At 39.2% G+C, this 22,886-nt stretch overlaps 1 protein-coding gene across 2 annotated transcripts; it reads left to right on the plus strand.

Annotated features, from left to right (window-relative positions):
* The first annotated feature begins 908 nt into the window (after positions 1 to 908).
* RPA2 (replication protein A2) lies at positions 909 to 21,517 on the plus strand. 2 transcript variants are annotated; one of them, XM_081308046.1, is made up of 9 exons: positions 913 to 1,184; positions 1,392 to 1,501; positions 5,674 to 5,775; positions 5,906 to 6,019; positions 13,165 to 13,239; positions 13,866 to 13,982; positions 19,146 to 19,253; positions 19,461 to 19,555; positions 20,847 to 21,517. In XM_081308046.1, the coding sequence occupies exons 1-9, from the start codon at positions 1,175 to 1,177 to the stop codon at positions 20,929 to 20,931; spliced, it is 816 nt and encodes a 271-aa protein (XP_081164172.1). In that variant the 5' UTR covers positions 913 to 1,174; the 3' UTR covers positions 20,932 to 21,517. The 2 variants fall into 2 exon arrangements, with proteins under 2 accessions (XP_081164173.1, XP_081164172.1); XM_081308047.1 differs by lacking the exon at positions 1,392 to 1,501 and having other exon boundaries at positions 909 to 1,184.
* The last annotated feature ends 1,369 nt before the right edge of the window (positions 21,518 to 22,886 follow it).

The following is a 22,886-nucleotide window of genomic DNA, read 5'->3' on the forward strand; positions in this document are numbered from 1 at the left end:
AGACTCCAACAATTTAGCCTTTCTGTGCTTTAATTACGTCACTTGTAAAACTGCAAATAATAGCACATCACAAGATTTAGTAAATGTGGTAAACATGGTGGGTCACGCTTGAAACCCCAATGACTTGGGAAGCTAAGGTAGGAAGAATGCAACTTCCAGGACAGTCCCAGAAACTTAGAGAGACTCTGTCTCCAAGCGGTAGCGCGCTCGCCTGGCATGCGTGCGGCCTGGGTTAGATCCTCAGCACCACATAAAAATAAAGATGTTGTGTTCCCCGAAAATGAAAAAATAAATATTAAAATTCTCTCTCTCTCCCCCACCCCGCCTTAAAAAAAAAAGACTACCATGTGGGTGGTGTTACAGTGAGACCATTTGACTCCTTATGATAAAGAACAAGCAACCCCCCGAGGGGTACCTGGGAGGCTACCTAAGGTGTGCAAATGCCACATGACGATGAGGGCAGAACGTCAAACTGGGATCTGTACAAATAGCAATTTCGATTAAGCGTCGATCGCCCAGTGATATTTGGCGGGAACTTGAGAACATCGCGCAAAGGAAGTGACGTAAGGGGTCGTTCACTTGACAGGAGTGGAATTACGCGTTTTACGGAAGTGTTGTTTTTTTTTTTTTTTTAGAGAGAGAGAGAGAGAGAGAGAGAATTTTTTAATATTTTTATTTATTTTTTTTTTAGTTCTCGGCGGACACAACATCTTTGTTGGTATGTGGTGCTGAGGATCCAACCCGGGCCGCACGCAAGCGAGGGGAGCGCGCTACCGCTTGAGCCACATCCCCAGCCCCCGGAAGTGTTGTTTTGATTGGCTGTTTTCTTTAGATACCACCCTATCAGCATCTCGTACCTCCTTTCGTTTGCTTGTGCGACAGGTTTTGCCCTTAGTAAAGATGGCCGCAGAAGCTTCTGGTTCCACTTGCGGCTGTGCGCGTTTTTGGAATCCTGGCCTGAGGAGACAGGAAAAAGCGTAGGATTCGTGAGCGTTGATTGGCCAAAGCGAGAAACGTCCTTGGCGCTCACTGGCTCCGTCATTCGCGGGAAGGAATTTGTGGCGCCAGAAAAAAGTAGAAACAACGTTGTCGCAGCAGCGGGATTCTGAGGAGTTCGGCGAGCCCACCAAACCGGAACTTTCTGGACTTCTTTCCCAAAGAAATCGCGACCGACATGTGGAATAGTAATGATGGGTGGGGCGGGAGGAGGAGAGGCGCGGGAGGATTTAGCCAGAGCGCGAGCCTCGGGTGGGAGAGACAGGTGGCGGCGAGTGGCGCGGGGAGTACGGAGGAGAAGATGAGGAAGATGGGGCAGTGTTTGGGAGGCCTGAAATTTCTGCTCCCAGAACCCGGCAGACAGCACAGGTACTAATACTGTCGTTCAAAAACAGGTGGATTTGAAAGCTATAGCAGCTCCACCACCTTTGGGGGAGCCAGCAGCTACACTCAGTCCCCGGGGGGCTTCGGATCGCCGACACCTTCCCAGGCTGAAAAGAAATCAGTAGGTTGAAAGACTTTGTTTTGTTATATTCCATTCTGTTCGGAAGCTCTTCACTCACCCATAAGAGAAATTTTTTGAAGCGAAGTAAGGGTGTTAAACACGAACTGATGGTGTCCCATGTCTTTATGATTAGATGCTGTGAACTTTAAAAATGACATTTTCTGGGCTGGGATTGTGGCTCAATGGTAGAGCGCTCGCCTAGCACGTGGGAGGCCCTAGGTTCGATCCTCAGCACCACATAAAAATAAATAAATAAAATAAAGGTATTGTGTCCAGCTGCATCTAAAAAATATAGATTTTTTAAAATGACATTTTCCCTAATTTCGCATCCGCAGTTCTTCGGCTTTGTTTTGAACTTGACCATAGTCAGTGAATCAGTCTTGTGGAAAAACTCTGAACTTATGTTAATAACTTGTTTTACATTGTTTGTGTATTCAGAGGCGTTTTCTAATTAATTGTGGGGAGGTAACAAACTGCAGTGGAAAGAGCATGATTCTCTAAATTTGCTTGCAGCGGAGCATTGCATACTTTTCTTGACCCATTGTGTCCTATCGTTTTAGATACAGAACATCTATAAAAAATGATAAAACTTATAGGACATCTATAAAATCGCTCAATTAAGTTTGTATAGATGTCCTGCATAAAGAACAGTGAGTCGATGGAATATTATTAATCTTCTTGGGAGTCAGTTTGGCACCCACTAAATGAGGTTAACACATACTTACCTTACAGGGTTGTAGTGAGACTTAAATACAAAGTGCCTTCCCTGTATAAAGGGTCCCTGATGTTATTACTAAAAAGAATATGGGTTTTAGAGGCAGAATACATAGGCTACAGAATTAATTTTGCCTTTTAAGTGGCAGTCTGACTTTGGGGAAGCAACTTGAAGCCTGTGACCCTTCACTTTTCACACTGGTTGATGGTACCAGTACTACTGATATCACAGGATGGATCTGAAAATTGGTAAAGAGAACATGTAGGAATGTGATCCATAGGAAGCTGTCTAAATGTTTATTCACTCTTAACCATATGCTGTTGGATTCATCTTGTAATACAGAATTGATTTGGCTTCTCTATAGGTGTCAGATGTGTTGTTAAAATTCAATATGAGCAGGTTGTATGTTGCCATACAGGATGATAAGCCTTACCTAACACTTTTAATTCAGAAGTATTTGTGGGTGGTGGAGAAGGGGAAAATTTACTGATAATTCCTATACATTTGGTCATTGCTTTATATTTTTTATGCAGATTATTTCATTTAGTTGTATAAGGTGGTTATTCCAATGTACAGCAGAGATTCAGTGTATTTAAGGACATAGCTAGTGAGTAATTGGAAGCAGAGAATGCATGTGTGATACTAGGCAGATTCAAAATCTGGTGAGCAGCAGCTTCTCTCTTTTCTTTTTTCTGGAAAATCAGAGGTGACTTCACTTCCTGTCTTTTAATTTTTTTTTTTTTTTTTTTTTTTTTTTTTTTTTTTTTTGGTCTGGGGGATTGAACTTAAGGGCACTTGACTACTGAGCCACATCCCCAGCCCTATTTTGTATTTTATTTAGAGACAGGGTCTCACTGAGTTGCTTAGCACCTTGCTGTTGCTGAGGCTGGCTTTGAACTCAATCCTCTTGGCTCAGCCTCCTGAGCCACTGGGATTACAGGCCTGTGCCACCATGCCTGGCTTCTATTTTTAAAATTAAAAAGTTTTACATGGAATCCAGGGCCTTGTGTACCAAGTGTAACTACTGAGCATACTCCCAGCCCCTGGGGTTTCATTTCTCCAACTTTGTCTTTCTTTTTTTTTTTTTTAAATTATTTTTTAGTTGCAATTGGACCCAATACCTTTATTTCACTTATTTATTTATTTTTTATGTGGTGCTGAGGAGTGAACCCAGGGTCCCATACATGAGGGGTGAGTACTCTACCACTGAACCACAACCAGCTCCAACTTTGTCTTTCTTTAAAGAGAAAACAGGAGATGGATTACTAGTTCTTATTTTTTCTCAAACTTAACTATTTTTCTCCATTCTGGTTATTAGAATTTTTAATCTTAAAATCTCCAGTTTGGGCTATGCATTAAGACAGCTTCTCAGAAAAGAATGATGGTTAGTAAGTTAGATAAAAACCCTCTCTAAAATGTTTCCTATGGATTATAAATTTGTTATATATGGTTGAAATTTCCTATGCTGACCATTTCTTATCTATATTGTGATTTTTTTTTTCATACAATACTGTTAGAATAGCCCGTGGTTCATACTGTTATGAATATTTAATTTAAAAAAAAATTAAACGTACTTTTGCAGGTACCTTTGAACAATCCAAGAACCCCTTTGATCGGTTCCTGACATACAATATATGCTAAAAAAGAAAACCAAGAAATACCTGATTTAAGATGAATTAGAAGACATTAACACCTCAACCATGTCCCATATGTAACTTTTTTTTATGAGAGGAGTAATAATATTTATTTAATATCTTCTATGTACAGAGATTGGCATTAGCACTTTATATACATTGTATGTTTTGCTTAGAACTTGAAAGGTAGAGACACTCACTTTCAGAACAGTGGCCACAGCTTCAAGCTGAGTATCTCCACATCTGTCCAGGCAGGGGGCCAGGAAGGGGAGCTGAGGAGATGTCCCAGGAGGGAACATAGCTTTCTTTCCAGACCTTCTTGGTACCACTTCCTCTGTTGCACCTCCCCTACCCTGCCCCAGTTCACTGGACTCCAGACAGACTGAGCTACAGAGGGAAGTTAGGAGCTGGCACAAAACTCAGACATTAGGAGGGGCGGGAAGTGGAGGGCTGAGGGAGACAGGGCTCTGAGGAGCAGAGCACAGAGAGAGGGTTGGGCTTAATGGGTCAGACCTGTTGTGCAAAGCCTCTGGCTCCTCTGCACCCATCTATCCTGCCATTGCCTATGGTATTTTATAGGTGAAGTTATGTTAATATTTATATTATTTTCAGAGGGTCTAGGATTTATGTCTCATAATCTACCATATTTCTGTTTTAACCTATCACAACTGAGGTGTTCATAATATTTTCAGCATAAATCAGGAACCTGCACAGAAAAGCAGCAAAGACATGGTTGTGGGGCCAGAAAGTACTCCAGACCTGTACTCAAATCCCAGCTCCATAGCTGTGGTTATGCCACCACCACCTGGTTTGACCCCAGCACTGCAAAAATAAAAAATTAATTAAAAAAAAATCCAACTTGAGAAAACTCTTTTAGGAAATTGCTATTTCAAATTAAAAAATAAAGGGCTAGAGATGTCACTCAGTGTTAAAGTGCCTCTTGGTTCAATCCCCACCAAAAAAAAAAAAAAAAAGGTGTTGAAGGAGGCAAATCCTGTCTTACTTATCTTTATGTCACCCAGATTACCCCTTCTCAGTGACAGGCAAAAATAAGAGTTTATACTTTTGTCACACTGCTTTAGGATATGATTTGAGTGTCTGCAGTAGAATCTTCTGTCCATCCCATCTTCTCACAATTAAAATGTCCAACATGACTAAGCTCTTGCCTCATTTTCCTTAGAAATTCCATCTGATTGTTAGAACATCTGTTCTTTTTTTTTTTTTTTTAATATTTATTTTTTAGTTCTCCACGGACACAACATCTTTGTTGGTATGTGGTACTGAGGATCGAACCCGGGCCGCACGCATGCCAGGCGAGCGCGCTACCGCTTGAGCCACATCCCCAGCCCAGAACATCTGTTCTTAAGAAAGCCATACATCTAACTTTTTGTTACATTTTATTAGAAGACTAGAACTCTAAAGTTCTATCTCTGCTGCCTATTTATCAAACCCTTTCCCAATGCTTTGTCATCTCATCAATGTCCTGAACAGCCTGCCTTCACCCTAAAGCTGTGTTTTTTTCCTAAATGTTCTGGCAGCAAACCTTATCTTAATTTCCTTTTGGGTCTACATATTTGGGAAAATCCACAGTGCAACACAGACTCATTCTGTAGGAACTTTGGAGACAGGTAAACAAGTGTTTGAATTCCAAAACATTTGTTAGCTTTATGACCTTAGTTTCTGTCTGTAAAATAAGAACAATGAGTTTAATTTTGAAAGTTCCATGTTCTAATATATTTAAACTACTTAGCACATGGTGACTATTAAATGAGTGACAGTTGTTATTCTCTCAATTTAATTTATGTACAATGTTTTCTCTTCAGAGAGCCCGAGCCCAGCACATTGTACCCTGTACCATATCTCAGCTGCTTTCTGCTACTCTGGTTGATGAAATGTTCAAAATTGGGAATGTTGAAATTTCACAGGTGTGTAAAAGAATTTGTAGAAAAGTCACTTAATCATGAAAAGAATGAAATAAGACTTTTTTATAAGTATATAAATGTTGCTTTGGTTTCCAGAAAAATTGAACTCTTGTATTTTTCCCTCCTAACTTAGGTCACTATTGTGGGAATAATCAGACATGCAGAGAAGGCTCCAACCAATATTGTTTACAAAATAGATGACATGACAGCTGCACCCATGGATGTTCGCCAGTGGGTGGACACAGATGTAAGCAACTGTTTTTGGATCAGGGTGGGGTTACTTTGGAGATGTTGAACTCTTTTTAGTCTTACCTTTTAAAGGCTTTTCTTATAAAAATAATATATAAGCAAGATATGAAAGGCAGAAACCCTAAAGTGAAAGGATATTTGACTATATAAAAGCTTAAAACCTGAATTTCCTAAAATACTGTAAATTAAAAGGGAAATGGCAAGAGATAGTAGAATGTAAAGTTCATGAGAAGGATTTTTATCTTGGTCACTAATGTATCCCCAAGCGTTGAGTAAGTATTGTTTAGATGAATGGGAAGAATATTTGCATATTTTACAAACATCTAAATTATATATGTATAATTTTTTTTTTTTTTTTAGTTGTATTTGGACCCAATACCTTTTTGTATTTTATTTTTTTTAATGTGGTACTGAGGATTGAACCCAGGACCCTACATGTGCTAGGTGAGCACTCTACTGCTGAGCCACAACCCCAGCCCCCTAAATTTTTAATTAATAAAAAACACTACAGGGGATGGGGATGTAGCTCAGTGGTAGAGTGCTTGCCTAGCATATGTTAGGCCCTGGGTTCAATCCCCAGCACCACAAAGAAAAGAAAAAAAGCAGCTGCACCTTACAGAAGTGAATAGTAGAAGATGCACGGATAATTTAAGAAAGACACAGTACAAATGGTGACAACAATAACAAAAGCATTGAAATAATAAACATTGAAATATTTTTTTAATATTTATATTTTAGTTGGATACAATACCTTTATTTTATTTATTTTTATGTGGTGCTGAGGATCAAACCCAGGGCCTCACACATGCTAGGCGAGCGCTGTACTACTGAGCTACAACCCCAGCCCTGAAATAATTTTCTTTTTAATATCTTTATTTTATTTATTTTTTCATGGTGCTAAGGATCGAACCCAGCACCTCGCATGTGCTAGGCAAGTGCTCTACCGCTGAGCCACAACTACAACCCCCTGAAATAATTTTTAATGTATTAGATTGGCAAAGGAAAAAAACAATATTGTCTGGTTCTCGTGAGAACAGCAGCTAACACAATATCTCTACTACTTAGAAGGCACTTAAACAATAATTGATTTGTCATTGATTTTCTAAGGAAATGGATGCCATACAGTCTTGAGTATGAGTATGAGTATAAACTGGTATAACTTTTCTCAAAAATAAGCCTATATCAGAATAATCAATCATAAAAAATGTTGACCTTGAATGCCATTATTTCTATTAAGGAAATAATTCAAGACACATACAAAGATTCAGTTTAAGAATGTTGATCAGGGCTGGGGATGTGGCTCAAGCGGTAGCGCGCTCGCCTTGCATGCATGCGGCCCGGGTTCGATCCTCAGCACCACATACTAACAAAGATGTTGTGTCCGCCGAGAACTAAAAAATAAATATTAAAAATTCTCTCTCTCTCTCTCTCTCTCTCTCTCTCTCTCTCTCTCTCTCTCCTTAAAAAAAAAAAAAGAATGTTGATCATATTTTTGCATGGTGGTCTAGGCCTATAATCTCACTATTTGGGAGGCTGAGGCAGGAGGATCATAAGTTTGATGCCAGCTTTGGCAACTAAGTGAGGTTTTTTTGTTGTTATTGTTTTGTTTTTGTTGTTGTTTTGTTTTGTTTTGTTTTTGGTACCAGGTATTAAATTCAGGGGCACTTGACCACTGAGTCACATCTCCAGCCCCCCACCCCCTTTTTGGTTGTAGATGGTCACAATATCTTTCTTTTTATGTGGTGTTGAGGATTGAACCCAGTGTCTCACACCTATGAGGCAAGTGCCCTACCACTGAGCTACAGCCCCAGCCCTTTTTTGTATTTTATTTAGAGACAGGGTCTCACTGCATTGCTTAGCTCCTCACTGTTGCTAAGGCTGGCTTTGAACTCATGACCCTCCTGCCTCAACCTCCCAAGCCACTGGGTAAAAGAGTCTTTTAAAATAAAAGAAAGAAAAGAGCTAGGATGTAACTCAATATAAAATGTCCCTGGGCTCAATCTCTGGTACCAGGAAAAAAATATATACTGCAAATGATTTAGAAATATATGTTGTCAAAAAGAAGTGTGCTCCATAAATTGTTGAGGAAAAAATATGTTACAAGATAGTATGCATAATTTGGCTGCATTGTTATAAAGTAACATGAGCATATAACAATGGAAGTGAAATGAATGAAAAGAATGAAAAACAATACTTTTTTTTTAAGTTGTAGATGGACACAATACCTTTATTTTGTTTATTTTTTTATGTGGTGCGGGGGATGAAACCCAGTGCCTTACGCATGCTAGGCAAGCACTCTACCACTGAGCCACAACCCTGGCCCGAACACATGCTTTTTTATCCTTTTCATTTTATCATTTTTTCATTGTCTCAGGTTTTTTGAGGTGGGGATCTTGATGTGTTGCACAGGATAAACAAATTCCTGAGCTCAAGTGATCCTCCTGTCTTGGTTTCTCCAATAGCTGTGACTGTAGGTGTGTGCCACCTCACCCAGTTTTGTGTTTTTTAAAATGTATTCATTATAGCATATTTGGAATGGACACTTTTAAAAGCTGTTTTCACTTCAAAAACCCCAAGTCGTCTGTGGATATATAACTTGATTGTTATGGTTTATCTTTTACTTTCCAGAAAAATACAGGGAAGTTCATTTAATTGTTATTATTGAAATGCCAGTTGTGAACCAAACTGAGTTGTTTTTTTTTTTTTAAAGAGTGAGTGAGAGAGGAGAGAGAGAGAGAGAGAGAGAGAATTTTTAATATTTATTTTTTAGTTCTCGGCGGACACAACATCTTTGTTGGTATGTGGTGCTGAGGATCGAACCCGGGCCGCACGCATGCCAGGCGAGCGCGCTACCGCTTGAGCCACATCCCCAGCCCCCCAAACTGAGTTTTGTTCCAGATATACAAAGATCAAAAGATACAGTCCCTGCCATCAAGTGGTGAGGTGGTTACTACAGATACCTAATACTACATTCTCACACAAAACATGCCATGCTTACTTATAAAACATTTTAAGGGCTGGAGATGTAGCTTAGTGTTGCATATATGATCCCCAGCACCACACATACAAAATAAAAATATTTTAAAAAATCACCTGGGGCCTGGGGTTGTGGCTTAGTGGTAGAGCACTTGCCTAGCACACATGAGGCACTAGGTTCAATTCTCAGCACCGCATAAAATAAATAAATAAAATAAAGGCATGTGTCCATCTACAGCTAAAAATAGAGCTGACTACTATTATAACACATTTTGGTAACTAGCTTTTCATACATCTGTCTCAAATGTCTGTACATAGAGTTGTACACATATATTTTTTACCAAATATTATGTTATGCAACTGTTATGTAATCTCTTTTCATGCAAAACTATGTTGTGAAACTGGCTTTTTTTTTTTCTCTCTCGTAGGTGAGCACCATACCTTTATTTTGTTCATTTAGTTTTATGTGGTACTGGGGATTGAACCCAGGGCCCAATATATGCTAGGCAAGTGCTCTACCACTGAGCTACAACCCCAGCCTCATGAAACTGATTTTTTAAATAATAGAAGCTGGGCACAGTGGCACACGCATGTAATCCCAGCAACTTGGGAGGCTGAAGCAGGAGGATATCAAGTTCAAAGCCAGCCTCAGCAACTTAGCAAGGCCCTAAGAGCCAGGCACTGTGGTACATTCCTGTAATCCCAGTGAGACCCTGTCTCTAAATAAAAAACCAAACAGGGCTGGGGATGTGGCTTAGTGGTTAAATACCTCTGGGTTCAATACCTGGTATCAATAAACAAATAATAAAAAATATAGATTTGCATCATTTTTTAATTACTGCCTATATCATAGTAAGAATATATTGTCCTGTAACAATGGACACTATTAGGAAACATTTATCTTGTTTCTAATCATTTACTGTGGTAGACAATGTCCCAGTGAGGTGTTTTGTTTTGCTTTTGTGGTGCTGGGGATCTGAACCTAGGGCCCTCACAGGTGTTAGGGAGATGTTTTATAACTGAATTATATCCCCAGCCCCACCCATGAGTTGTTTGTGTGTGTGTGTGTGTGTGTGTGTGTGTGTGGTGGGGGGTGGGGATCTATCCCAGGGCCTTGTGCATATAAGGCAAGTACTCTACCAACTGAGCTATATCCCCAGCCTAGCCCCCATGAGTATTTTTAAATAAATTTCTTAATGATAACAAAGTATTCTCCTTAAGATGAATTCCTAAAATCAGGTTTTCTAGGGGGAAATAATATTTTATTTTTTTACTGCCTTCCATAAATGTACCAACTCATTCTTCAGTAGTACATGAGAATACCCAGTTAGTCTCCACACCGTTGTTGTTTTTTTCCTGCATTCCTTTCTAATAGTTTTGTGAATCTTATATTTTTACCAGTATGGTAGTTTTAAAAAATTGTCTTTTCTATGAGAATTTTCTCATTCTTATTTGTATTTCTTTGGCTTTAGCAAGATTTTTTTTAATATTTATTTTTTAGTTTTAGGTGGATACAATATCTTTATTTCACTTCCATGTGGTGCTGAGAATTGAAACCAGTGCCCCACACATGCTAGGCAAGCGCAATACCACTTGAGCCACATCCCCAGCCCAAGATTTTTTGTTTGAGTTTTTTTGTACTTTTTTATGGTGTTGGGGATTAAACTTTTGCATGCTAGGTAAGCACTTTACTGCTGAGCCTCATCTTCAGTCCAGTATTAAATTTATTATTTTTTAGTGTTTAATGTTAATTTGTGAGTTTTATAATTTTTCTCCTAAACCATTTTATTCCCCCCCCTCCAGGAGTGTTTATTTTTGTCTATAAAAGCTTGAAAAATAGTGCATACACAAGGCCCTGGGTTTAATCCCCAGCACCACCAAAAAAAAAAAAAAAAAAAAAACTTGAAAAATAATAACCTTTTAGCATAATTGCAAACCACTTCTGTAGTATTTTTGTTATTGGTAATGCTAGAGATTAGGCAGATATTCTGCCACTGAGCTACAACCCCAAAGTGTTGTATTTTAATTATCCATATTTCCTTCTATTATTTTTGTGGTTTCTTCTCTTTTATAATTAGATTTAAATATGGAATACAATTTTAGTAAAAGGAGAGATGTAGAGATCCAGTTGTCCTTTTCCTACCGGTTTTAAAATGCTATCTGGAGCCAGGCACTGTGGTACATACCTATAATCCCAGTGATTTGGGAGACTCAGGTAGGAAGATCGAAAGTTCAAAGCCAGCCTCAGCATCTTAACAAGGCCCCCCACCCCATTCTAGGGATTAAACTCAGGGCCTCTCACATGAGCTATATCCTTAACCAAATTTGGCCTCAAATTTGCAGTCCTCCTGCTTCTGAGATTACAGGCATCTGTCATCATGCTCAGCAGTTTTTAAAGTCATATATTTATATAATCAGAAAAGAAATTTAAAAGTTAGCTAATATAGTTTCCTTATAAGTAATATGTACATGTTCTAGGAAACTCAAAAAGAAATAGTTTGCCAGGCCTAGTGGCACATACCTGTAATCCCCATGACTTGGAAGACTAGGGCAGGAGAATCGCAAATTCAAGGCCAGCCTCAGCAATTTACCGATAACCTGTCTCAAAAAATAAAAAGGGTTAGAGATGTAGCTCATTGGTAGAATGCACCTGGGTTCAATCCCCAGTACCAAAAAAGAAAGAAAGATAGTAAAATCATTTGTAATTGTCCCAGTTGGCCATTGTTAATATTTTTAGTGTATATTTTCCCCCACTAGAGAAGTCAGCTTTTATCCATTTGTTGCTACTGTTCTTCCTAGACAGTGAATAGAATTCTGTCTTACTGCTTTCAGTAATGTGAAGTATTTAAGTGCATACTTTCAATCTCTGAAACTGCTGTAGTTACCATTCCTGCCTTTTAGCCCAGTAGCAAATTAAAAGGATTGTTTAAAATTCAAAATAAAAGTTGCATAGTTTTGGTTTGATATTTAGGATGTTTTAAAATTTTCAGTAGTTTTTTGGAGGAGGGTACCAGGGATTGAACTCAGGGGCTCCCAACCACTGAGCTACATCCTCAGCCCTGTTTTGTATTTTATTTAAAGACAGGATCTCACTGAGTTGCTTAGTGCCTCACCATTGCTGAGGCTAGCTTTGAACTCACCATCCTCCTGTCTCAGCCTGCCAAGCCGCTGGGATTACAGGTGTGCACCACTATAACCATCATATTTTTCAATATTTTAAATATGATGAATTTAAAACTTAGTGCATGTTTTAAATTATTTCCTTAAACTCCTAAAAGTAAAATTGCCTTGCTGAAAAGTATCCACCAGAAAACTATGTGCCTGAGAGCAGTGAGTACCAGAAGAGTATCACAGCTGGTTTATTTGTTTTAGTTGTAGTTGGACATGATACCTTTATTTTATTTATTTATTTATTTATTTTTATGCGGTGCTGAGGATGGAACCCAGCGCCTTGCATGTGCTAAGCGAGTTCTCTACTGCCGAGCCACCAACCCCAGCCCCTCAGTCCTTTTAATTTTATTTTGAGACAGGATCTCATTAAGTTGCTTAGGGCCTTCCAAAGTTGCTAAGGCTGGCCTTGAACTTGCTATCTTCTTGTACCTCAGATTCCTGCGTCACTGGGATTACAGGTGTGCAACACCACTCCTGGCAGCTATTCGCTTTTTTTGTTTTGTTTTGTTTTGTTTTGTTTTGTTTTGTTTTGTTTTGTTTTGTTTTGGAGGGGGGTGGCCCGGGGGTACCTGGGATTGAACTCAGGAGCAAACCACTGAGCCATATCCCCAGCCCTATTTTGTATTTTATTTAGAGACAGGGTCTCACTGAATTGCTTAGCACCTTGCTTTTGCTGAAGCTGGCTTTGATCTCACAATCCTGTCTCAGCTTCCCGAGCCACTGATTATAGGCACACACCACTTGCCCAGCTGTCTGTTTTTTTTATGATGGGTATGATAGAACTTTGAAACTGGGAATTACCCTTAGATATTTTATTCAAGTTTTTGAGTTTTACAGAAATGTAAGTTCTGAAAGGCAGGACAACTGGTTAATGCCATTTGAGGATTTAGCTCTTTTACTTTATAATTTTCTTTTTCTGTATATGTTAGAAATTTTAGAGACGCTTTCACCAACATCATCAAAACCTTGGTAATTTGTTTGTATTTTATCTGTTAGGACACCAGTGGTGAAAATACTGTAGTTCCTCCAGAAACATATGTGAAAGTGGCTGGCCACCTGAGATCCTTTCAGGTAAGGTCATAATAAAGTGGCGATTTAAATGTATTTGCATGAAATAATTTCTGGATTCATATATGGGTTTAGAATAGTTAATAATAAGTCTCCCTAATTATTATTTTCTTCTTCAAGAGGAAATAAGTTTTTCACTTTAATACACAAGTAACAATGGTAGAGAACAGAATCTCTGCCTACAATTGTCAGTTATGGTGTCCATTAGTGTAGAAGGGAAAATACTAGATTTGGAGCCAGGAGACTATAAACTGTCTTTTTTTATATATGTAATATACATATAACTTGTAGATGAACACAATGTCTTTGTTTTATTTATTTATATGAGGTGCTGAGGATCGAACCCAGTGCCTCCCACATGCTTGGCAAGTGCTCTACTACAGAGCTACAACCTCAGCCCTGGTTTTGCAATCCTGAGCAAGATGTGAATATCTCTGAGCTAGTTTTGTTTGTGTATTCATTATTGACTATATTTGGATTACCCTGAGTAAAAAATTTTAAGGATATAACAGTTATTTTCTTCACATTGGCAAAATTTTATAAGCAAGAAAAAGGCCACAATGTTTTAATCAGAAATTAAGTTGAATCTGCTCATCCTTTACTTACATTTTTCCACTTTATTCTAATAGAACAAAAAGAGCCTGGTAGCCTTTAAGATCATGCCCCTGGAGGATATGAATGAATTTACCACACATATCCTGGAAGTAGTCAATGCGCACATGGTGCTAAGCAAATCCAACAGCCAGGTGAGCAGCTTCACTCTTTGCATTTTTTCCTTCCCTGAAAGAACATAGAATACTTTAGTGCTCTTTGATTTCCTTGACATTTTGAAGGTTGAGCCAGAAGAAAGGCATCTCTCAATCCCTAACATTTCCTCCATGACTTTTGCTGTTGTATTTTATTCCAGATGAAGCATTCATGTTTTCAGAATTATGAGTTACTCTGTCCCCTCCAGCCTTTGATGATTGAGGCCTAAGACAATCTTCAGGTAGAAAATAGTTATAGACTGAGCTCTTAGCTCCCAGATTGTCAGTTTGTATTTAGAGAAAAATCCCAAATATGATACCATTTTGCTGCTTATCTTCCACCCTATTGCTCGAGTAGGGAAAACTATGCGTTGTTATTTTTTCCCTGAAATCATATGTCTTGGTTCATGTTGAAATATCTCCATATTATTTTTTTGTTGTATGAATTCACTTTGGTGAGTCTCTCTAGGACCACTCAAAGGGTTTGTTATTCTAGTATTAGAAAATCCTCTGATGATTTGAGTTGGCAAGGTGCAGGATTGGTTATGGTAGGAGAAACTGGAGAACTGAGAAGCTATTAAAGATGTTATTGCAGGGGCTGGGGTTATGGCTCAGTGGTAGAATGCTCGCCTAGTACACGTGGGGCACTGGGTTCGATCCTCAGCACCACATAAAAAATGAAATAAAGATACTGTGTCCACCTACAACTAAAAAATTCTAAAAATAAAAATAAAGGGGAAAAAAAGATGCTATTTCTTCTCCTCTATGCCACACACTTAAGCACTGTTAAGGATGCAGAGAAACTCATTCATTCCTTTTTTGGAAAAATATTTATTAAGCCTACTAAATCATGACTCTAGACCCTTGGAATATAGCTGTGAACAGATGGATAAAGTATCTGCCCTCTGGCAGAGAAGCAGGCAGTAAACAAAACTAATATGTAGTTTTAGGTAGTTAGGTGCTCTGAAGTAAAGCAGAATAGAAGACAGAGATGGCAAGAACAAGATGGTACAATTTTCAATAGGTGAAGAACATTCTAAGGAAATAGGAAGTTCAAGAGCTCCAAGTGTGAAGCAAGCTTGCTATGTCTTGAGACATACAAGGAAGGTGGATCAGAGTATGTGGAATGAAGTGAATGACAAGTGTAATGGAAGAAAGATATAGGCAAGGATGCAAGACCTACATCGTGTAGGGCTGGGGATATGGCTCAACAGATTCAATCCTCAGTATTGCAAAAAAGAGGGAAAAGGAAATGAGAAGGGAAGGAAAGAGGAAAAGAAAAGGAAGTGTTAAAAAATTATTCCTAAGATTGAGGCTTGAGCAGGTAGATGGAGAAAGCATATTTAGAAGGTAAAATCCAGAGCTCTGTTTTGGACTTGCCATGTATGAGATGCCTGTTAGATATCTAAGTGGGCAGTTGGACTCAAGGGAGAGTTTCGAGGCTAGAGATTCAGCCTTGAGGGCCATCATCATGTAGGTAACATTTTAAGTCTTGAATTACAAGAAAGCTAGGGAGTTCAGAGGCCAGAGGTCTGAGCTTTGGAACACATAAGCCTTAAGAAATCTGGAAGCAGAATAGCAATTACTGAAAGTCATCAAAGTCTGGCCCTGAATTCTTGGGCTGAAGTGATCCTCCTGCCTCAGTCTCCTGAGTAGTTTTCTGAGGTATATACTATAAATGTGCCTCACCATACCTGGCTTTGGAGAATGTTATGAAAAAAGTATTTCAAGAAGTAGCTGGACACGGTGGCATTTCTGTAATCCCAACAACCTGGAGGCTGAGGCGGGAGGATTACAAGTTCAATGCCAGTCTCAGCAAGTTAGTGAGGCCTTAAGCAACTTGGTGAGACCTTGTCACAGAATAAAAAAGGTCTGGGGATATGGCTTAATGGTTAAGCACCCCTGAATTCAATCTCCAGTATCAAAAAGGAAGAGGGAGTAGAGACAAATTGTAGAATGCTGCCTGAAGTCAAGTAAGATAATGAAAGAGGTTACTGTGGGAATTAGAAATGTGGATTTTCAAAAGAGGGGCTTTCGTAAATAATAGGGAAAGTGGGTTAAAGAAACTGGGATTGAGTAGAAACTAAATTTTAAAGTGTCAGATATGGTAAAAATGGTTTTAAAGTGAGAATGAGTGGTTAGGGAATAAAACTGAGCATAACAATAATATTGAAGATTATAGTAGAAGTTTAGATCCTTTATCTCCATGAAAGCATTGATAAATGGCAAGCACATGAGACCACAGAGAAGGATTTCATATCTCAGTGTGGACATTAAGAAAGCCCCCCTAGGGCTGGGGATGTGGCTCAAGCGGTAAGGGCGCTCGCTTGGCATGCGCGCGGCCTGGGTTCGATCCTCAGCACCACATACCAACAAAGATGTTGTGCCCGCCGAGAACTAAAGAATAAATATTAAAAAAATTCTCTCTCTCTCTCTAAAAAAAAAAAAAAATTAAAAAAAGAAAGCCCCCCTAGTAGGGGCTGGGGTTGTGGCTCAGTGGTAGAGTGCTCGCCTAGCATGTGTGAGGCACTGGGTTCAGTTCTCAGTACCACATATAAATAAATGAACAAAATAAAGATATTGTGTCCATGTATAACTAAAAAAATATATTTTTAAAAAAGTATTACAAAGCTACAGGAGTCAAAATAGTGTGGAACTGGCATAAAGACAGACAAGTAGATTGATGGAATATTAGGTCCATCAACAAAAAAATACATATTTTTTTAAAAAAGGAAAGCCCCCCCCCCCCACCTAGGATTAGGCATGTAGCTCAGGGATGAAGCACTTGCCTAACATGCATGAGGCCCGGGATTTGATTCCCCAGCACCACAAATGATTAAATAGATGAGCCACCTGAAGCAGGAAGTAAGGTGTAGTCCACAAAGGTATTTGGATAAGAAACAGCCTGCAATTTAGTACTGCTGGATTGTAAAATGTAAGCCTCCTTACCAGGAGGCAGATGAAGGCATCTAGCTTGAAAACAAGGAATGATAATTGGATTTTGCTTAAAATAACAAATATACAGTGGATATTTATTGTATTAAGGAGCTTCCTGTTTGGATAGGATTTCTTGTGATATGCTTCCACATTGCTCTTATATCTGCTGTGGTGAGTATGTAATATTTTAGACTCTCTGTCTGTCAATCTTATTTTTTCGGTTCAATAGATGAAATATAGACAGCAATCTCATGTCAACCAGGCCTGTGCAAAAAAAAGATGAACTGACTTGTATAGGAAAGTGACATTCAAAGAGTGCAATGGGTTCTATCATAGTAGAGGAATCAGGGGTTGAAGCCAAGAAGGAAAATAGCTAACTTGGCTTGGGGAATGTCAGTGAAGGCTTTACAGAGGCAGGAATTAAGTTGGACTTTGAAGGATGAGGAGTGTTTAGCAGGTAGACAAGGGGAAGAGCATCCAAGGCAGGACACAACATGTTTAGGACAGAGATGTTTCAGGATGGCAAGAATCCCAGGTGCAACTGGGGAGTAAAATGTGTTGAGAAATCATGGATAAGAATAAAATACAGATTATGATTTCTTTTGTGATGTCTTGAATATATAGGTGTTTCAATTTTCACAGGCAGAGGGAGCTACTTGAAAGCTTTTTAAGTGGAGGAATGAGTTGATCACAGGAGCTTAAGACTTGTAGCAATGGAGAAGGTTCATTGGAGTTTGAGAGACTTGATAGAGGATGAGAGGTTCCAGTCACGAGTCTAGGCTAAGGAGGATCAATAGGCTCTCATGACATTGTGGGAAGGTAAGAGCATGGACACTTGTAGATAGCTCAGGTCCACAGGATTGGATTTGGGCTTGGATTTGCAATAGAGGTGGCATATAGCAGGGCAACCTGATTTGGAGAGAAAAGTAATTTTTTTTTTTTTTTTTTTTTTTTTTTGGTAGTATCTGAGATATATAGGTGGCTGCATCTTATAGGTAGGTGGCTGGCAGTGAGAATTTATGACCTTAGGAGGCTTGAGGAGACACTTGGTGGAACTGTTAGCTTTTGGGGGAGACATGTAGAAGAGGAGGCTAATGAGGGATACTGAGCAGTTGCAGTTTAAGAGGTAAATGGAGAACCAGAAGAATATGGTGTCAGGCAGCCTAGGGAAGAACACATTTCAAGAGGACTAAGGTCAGCAGTCTCTGCTTCTTGAGCGATCAGGTGTTGTGAGGACTGAGCTGTGGCTAGTTGGTTGAAAAGTCACTGGTGACTTTGGTGGGAATGGTTTCTGAGGTATATATTTGGAAGAACCCAAATAGTGGTGGGCTGAGGAGTAAATAAGAAGAAGGAAAATGAAAGCAACGATTATAGACTACTTGTTTGAGAAGTTTGATGATTGAAAAAAAAAGGAAGGAGGATGATGGGGACTATGTCTTCTTTTCTCTCCCTGCTTCATGACAATCCATAAATTATTGAATGACTGAGCCCTGAGGAGACCATTACAGCAAATCTCTTGAGTAATTTTCTTCTTGGTGTTTCTTTTCCTCTGGTTCCTCTCACATGAGAAAGAAAAGGAGGAGCCAAAATATCTTCCTCTTTTTGAAACCATTTGTGTAAGAGGGTTACTTTTGCATCCTATGAAGTATTCTTTAGATAATAGCTGTGCCTTCCCATATAAATATGAGTGGTTGTTAACTAGGAAAATTCTGTTTTGTCCAGGGGCGGGGCAGTATCAGGGATTGAACTCTGGGGCCTCGACCACTGAACCACATCCCCAGCTCTGTTTGGTATTTTATTTAGAGAAAGAGTCTCACTGAGTTGCTTAGCACTTCATTTTTGCTGAGGCTGGCTTTGAACTCTTTCTCCTGCCTCAGAACACGCCCGCGCCGCCCAAGCCAATGGATTATAGGCTCCGCCACTGTGTCCAGTACATTTAAGAAAATTCTTGAAGTGCTACTTATAAACAAGTTATGTGAGAGAGCATGTTTTTTGTTGTTGTTTTTTTTTTTTTTTTTGAAGAGAGAGAGAGAAAACTTCTTAATATTTATTTTTTCAGTTTTTGGTGGACACAACATCTTTTATTTTTATGTGGTGCTGAGGATCGAACCCAGGCCTCGCGCATGCCAGGCAAGCGTATTACCGCTTGAGCCACGTCCCCAGCCCCGAGATAGCATATTTAACTTTGTGAATTTTCTAATGTTGTGAACTTACTTTTTAATTTAGCCCTCAGTAGGGAGAGCATCTATCAGCAATCCAGGAATGGGGGAAGCAGGAAACTTCAGTGGGAATAGCTTCATGCCAACAAATGGCCTCACTGTGGTCCAAAACCAGGTAAACTCCCTGAGGGGCTCCAGAAATGTGAAAAACAGACAAATCCTGTTATTTTCTTAATATACTAATGTTACCTTAGTGTCTTTTTTTGTTGTTGTTGTTGTTGTTTTGTTTTGTTTTTTTCTTTTTCACCTATAAACAGACTCAGGTTTGCAAAGGGGAACTTGTTTGAGTTTTTAGTAAAATATTTTTAATTTGAATTGTTAGGTGCTGAATTTGATAAAGGCTTGCCCAAGACCCGAAGGGTTGAACTTTCAGGATCTCAGGACTCAGCTCCAACACATGCCTGTAGCTTCAATCAAGTGAGTATTGGTCACCATGAGCTAGGACTACCAGAATCATATCATTTCACCTCTCTAGTATTTCCTGGTAATGAGAAGTGAGTTAAAAAAGTAGAGTTGTGACCTATTGACAGAAGGAAAATGGTTCAACCCAGGAAAAACTAAAAAAGAACTCAAAAAGATAGCACTACCCATCACATCACTGATTCATTTGCTCATTCCACAAATACTAAGGTGTATTACGTATGAGGGATATAATTCTGAGCAAAAATTGATCTAATGTTTTTTGGGGTTTAGTCTGAAAGAATCTTAGCTCCTGGTCATCAGGTACACATTCAGTGCGTTTGGTGTTCCTGTCCCCACGATAGACATGTGAGTGCATTAAGCTATTAGGACATGAAGCCATTAGACAGTCCTTCCTACACCCTTGACCTGATTCCATTTTAGATAAGCAGTCTCCTAATTCCAGCATAATGAGCTAATAGAACAAATGGAGTGTGATGGTGCTTGTAATAGTTGTTATTACAGATCAATTGATACTCCAGGCCGAGGTTAAAAATGCTGATGTGCTGGGTGTGATGGCCAGTTACTCAGGACAGCTGAGGCAGGAGAATTGCAAGTTTGAGATTAGTCACAGCAACTTCTCAAGGCCCCAAGCAACTTAGCAAGACCCTTTCTCAAAATAAAAAGGTCTGGGGATGGAGCTCAATGGTAAAGTGCTCCTGGGTTCACTCCCTAATATCAAAAAGAGAGAGAAAGACTGACGTGTATACTAATAAGATTTAATGTGCAAGCTGTACTACAGCTTTAGAATCTTGTTCCACTTTGCTCAGACTGATATTTAAGTGAGACTATTTTTTTTGCCTTTCCACAGTTTGGGAGAGGGATCCAAGGCAGCCCTAATAGCTGTATGTTTTACAATATTACTGACATTCTCCCTGCAATAGCCTTGTATGAGCAGAATGGCTGTGAATTTTTCTTATCAAAGATAGAAAGTGCAGAAGTAGGTAATGTTTGCATATTTGGCTATATCCTTTCTTTCTTTCTTTCTTTTTTTTTTTTTTTTGTACCAGGGATTGAACCAAGGGGCACTTAATTGACCACATTCCCAACCCTCTTTTATATTTTATTTAGAGACAGGGTCTCTCTGAGTTGCTTAGACGCTAAGTTGCTAAGGCTGGCTTTGAACTCACAATCCTCCTACCCGAGCACTGGGATTACAGGTGTGGGCCACCACACCAGCAGGCAATTTCCTTTCTATTACACTGGTTTGAAAATGACCCCCCCCCTTTTTTTTTTTCTCTCTTTCTAGGCAAGCTGTGGATTTTCTTAGCAACGAGGGACACATCTATTCTACTGTGGATGATGATCACTTTAAATCCACAGATGCAGAATAACTGGATTTCATTGGATACCTGAGATGTTTCCAGCTGGATCTGTTTGCACAGTCCATTGCCTCCAGCTCTGTATATATATGGTCAAGTGACTTCAAAGAAGGAGATTCATCTGTAAAGAGTTTTAGCTGGCTTGAAACTTACTGACGGCTTTTCTGTTTTTGTATTTTGTGGTTTTGAAGCTCAAAGGGAGATGGACAGTTGACAGGGATGTAAACCAGGGTGGAATTTCTCAAGTTTCAAGTAAGCTCGTTAGGACACCAGGATAGATGGGATTAGAAGAGATGCGCTACCAAGAGAGTTAGGCATTTACTTAACACCTGGGAGTTTCTGTTCTTGAAGTTTTTCTGTTCAAATGAGCAGGATGAAGGTCTGTGGGCAGAGCACCAACCAAGGAACCCACTGCCCTCTGTCTATTTTTGTTTCCCACTCTGGTTCTATGGTTACTTTCAAAATTGCACTTTTGTTCCCCTTCTTGCCTTGTCTGCTGCTGAAGGTGGGTTTATATGAAAATGAGATTTAGCATGCTAGCATTATAGGACGGAGGAGGAGAAGAAATGTTAAATAAAACAGTTCTGTTATTGCAGTAGCTTATGAAATGTTGTTTTTATTCTAATCTGCTATGATGCTACTTTATCATTGGAGGCAGTTAACAGAGTAAAACTTGAATCTTTGCTCCCACATTTTAGTAAGGATTTTGTTCTTTTGGGGGGGGAGTTACCGGGGATTGAACCCAGGAATACTTAACCACTGAGCCACATCTCCAGCTCCAATTTTTAATATTTTGAGACAGGATCTCCCTGAGTTGCTGAGGCTGACCTTGAACTCAGGATCCTCTTGCCTCAGCTTCTGGAGCCGCTGGGATTACAGGCATATACCACTGTACCTGACCAAACTATATCATAAAATCCTTCATTTCCCCTTTTATGGAGAGAAAACTGTTATCTTAGAGGTTTAAGACAACGTTTATGAAGTATAACATGCAAATAAGAATTTTATGGGCTAGGGTTGGCCCGGTGGCAGAACGCTTGCCTAGCATGTGTGAGACACAGGATTCAATTCTTAGCACCATGTTTCAATAAAGATACATTGACATCAAAAAAAAAAATTAAAAAAATAAGAACTTTATATCTGCTTTAACTCTTTCTAAATGAGATTTAACAACTGTTTAGAGAATACTCTACCCCCTGGCTTCTAAGGGTGAACATCCAGTTATTTTCTGTATGTGCATAGTAGTTCTAGTTTGAATAGTTATGCAAATGCTTAAAGCTTGGTCATCCACTGTGATATTTGTAAATGTGTCTATTCTTGGAAAAAGAAGAAAGAACCGTGGCTATAAAGACGGGTTTAAAAAATTTGAATTTGTAATATATGAATGGCTACTTGAATGGGTGAACAACTTCTCTTTCTAGTTATTAGGCTATCAGGCTTCCCTTTCAGATGGGCAAAGTTATGGCTGTGATTCTTTTTTTTTTTTTTTTTTTTTTTAAAGCAGCTATTTCAGCGGGTAACTCAACCACAATTGCTTTTTTTTTTTTTTTTTTTTTTTAAGAGAGAGGAGAGAGAGAGAGAATTTTTAATATTTATTTTTTAGTTCTCGGGAGACACAACATCTTTGTTTGTATGTGGTGCTGAGGATCGAACCCGGGCCGCATGCATGCCAGGCGAGCGCGCTACCGCTTGAGCCACACCCCCAGCCCCTCTTTTTTTTTTTAATAATTTTTTATATTTATTTTTTAGCTGTAGTTGGACACAATACTTTTATTTCACTTATTTATTTTTATGTGGTGCTGAGGATCGAACCCAAGGTCTCGCACGTGCGAGCACTCTACCCCTAAGCCACGACCCCAGCCCAAGGCTGTGATTCTAAGAGGACAGAAATACTCCTAGAAACACAAAAGCAGTCAGTAAGTTTCAAGCCAGCTAAAACCCTCCACACTTTTGGATTTTTTTGTTTG

This window comes from Spermophilus citellus (genome assembly GCF_964194105.1).
Source record: "Spermophilus citellus genome assembly, chromosome: 9".
In the NCBI taxonomy this organism is placed as follows: domain Eukaryota; kingdom Metazoa; phylum Chordata; class Mammalia; order Rodentia; family Sciuridae; genus Spermophilus; species Spermophilus citellus.

Bases quoted from the DNA above. Each gene is read 5' to 3' on its own strand.
- RPA2 (XM_081308046.1), top strand. The intron at 5,776-5,905 runs GTGTGTAAAAGA...CTCCTAACTTAG, and splicing joins GGAATGTTGAAATTTCACAG to GTCACTATTGTGGGAATAAT. The intron at 6,020-13,164 runs GTAAGCAACTGT...TTTATCTGTTAG, and splicing joins GCCAGTGGGTGGACACAGAT to GACACCAGTGGTGAAAATAC.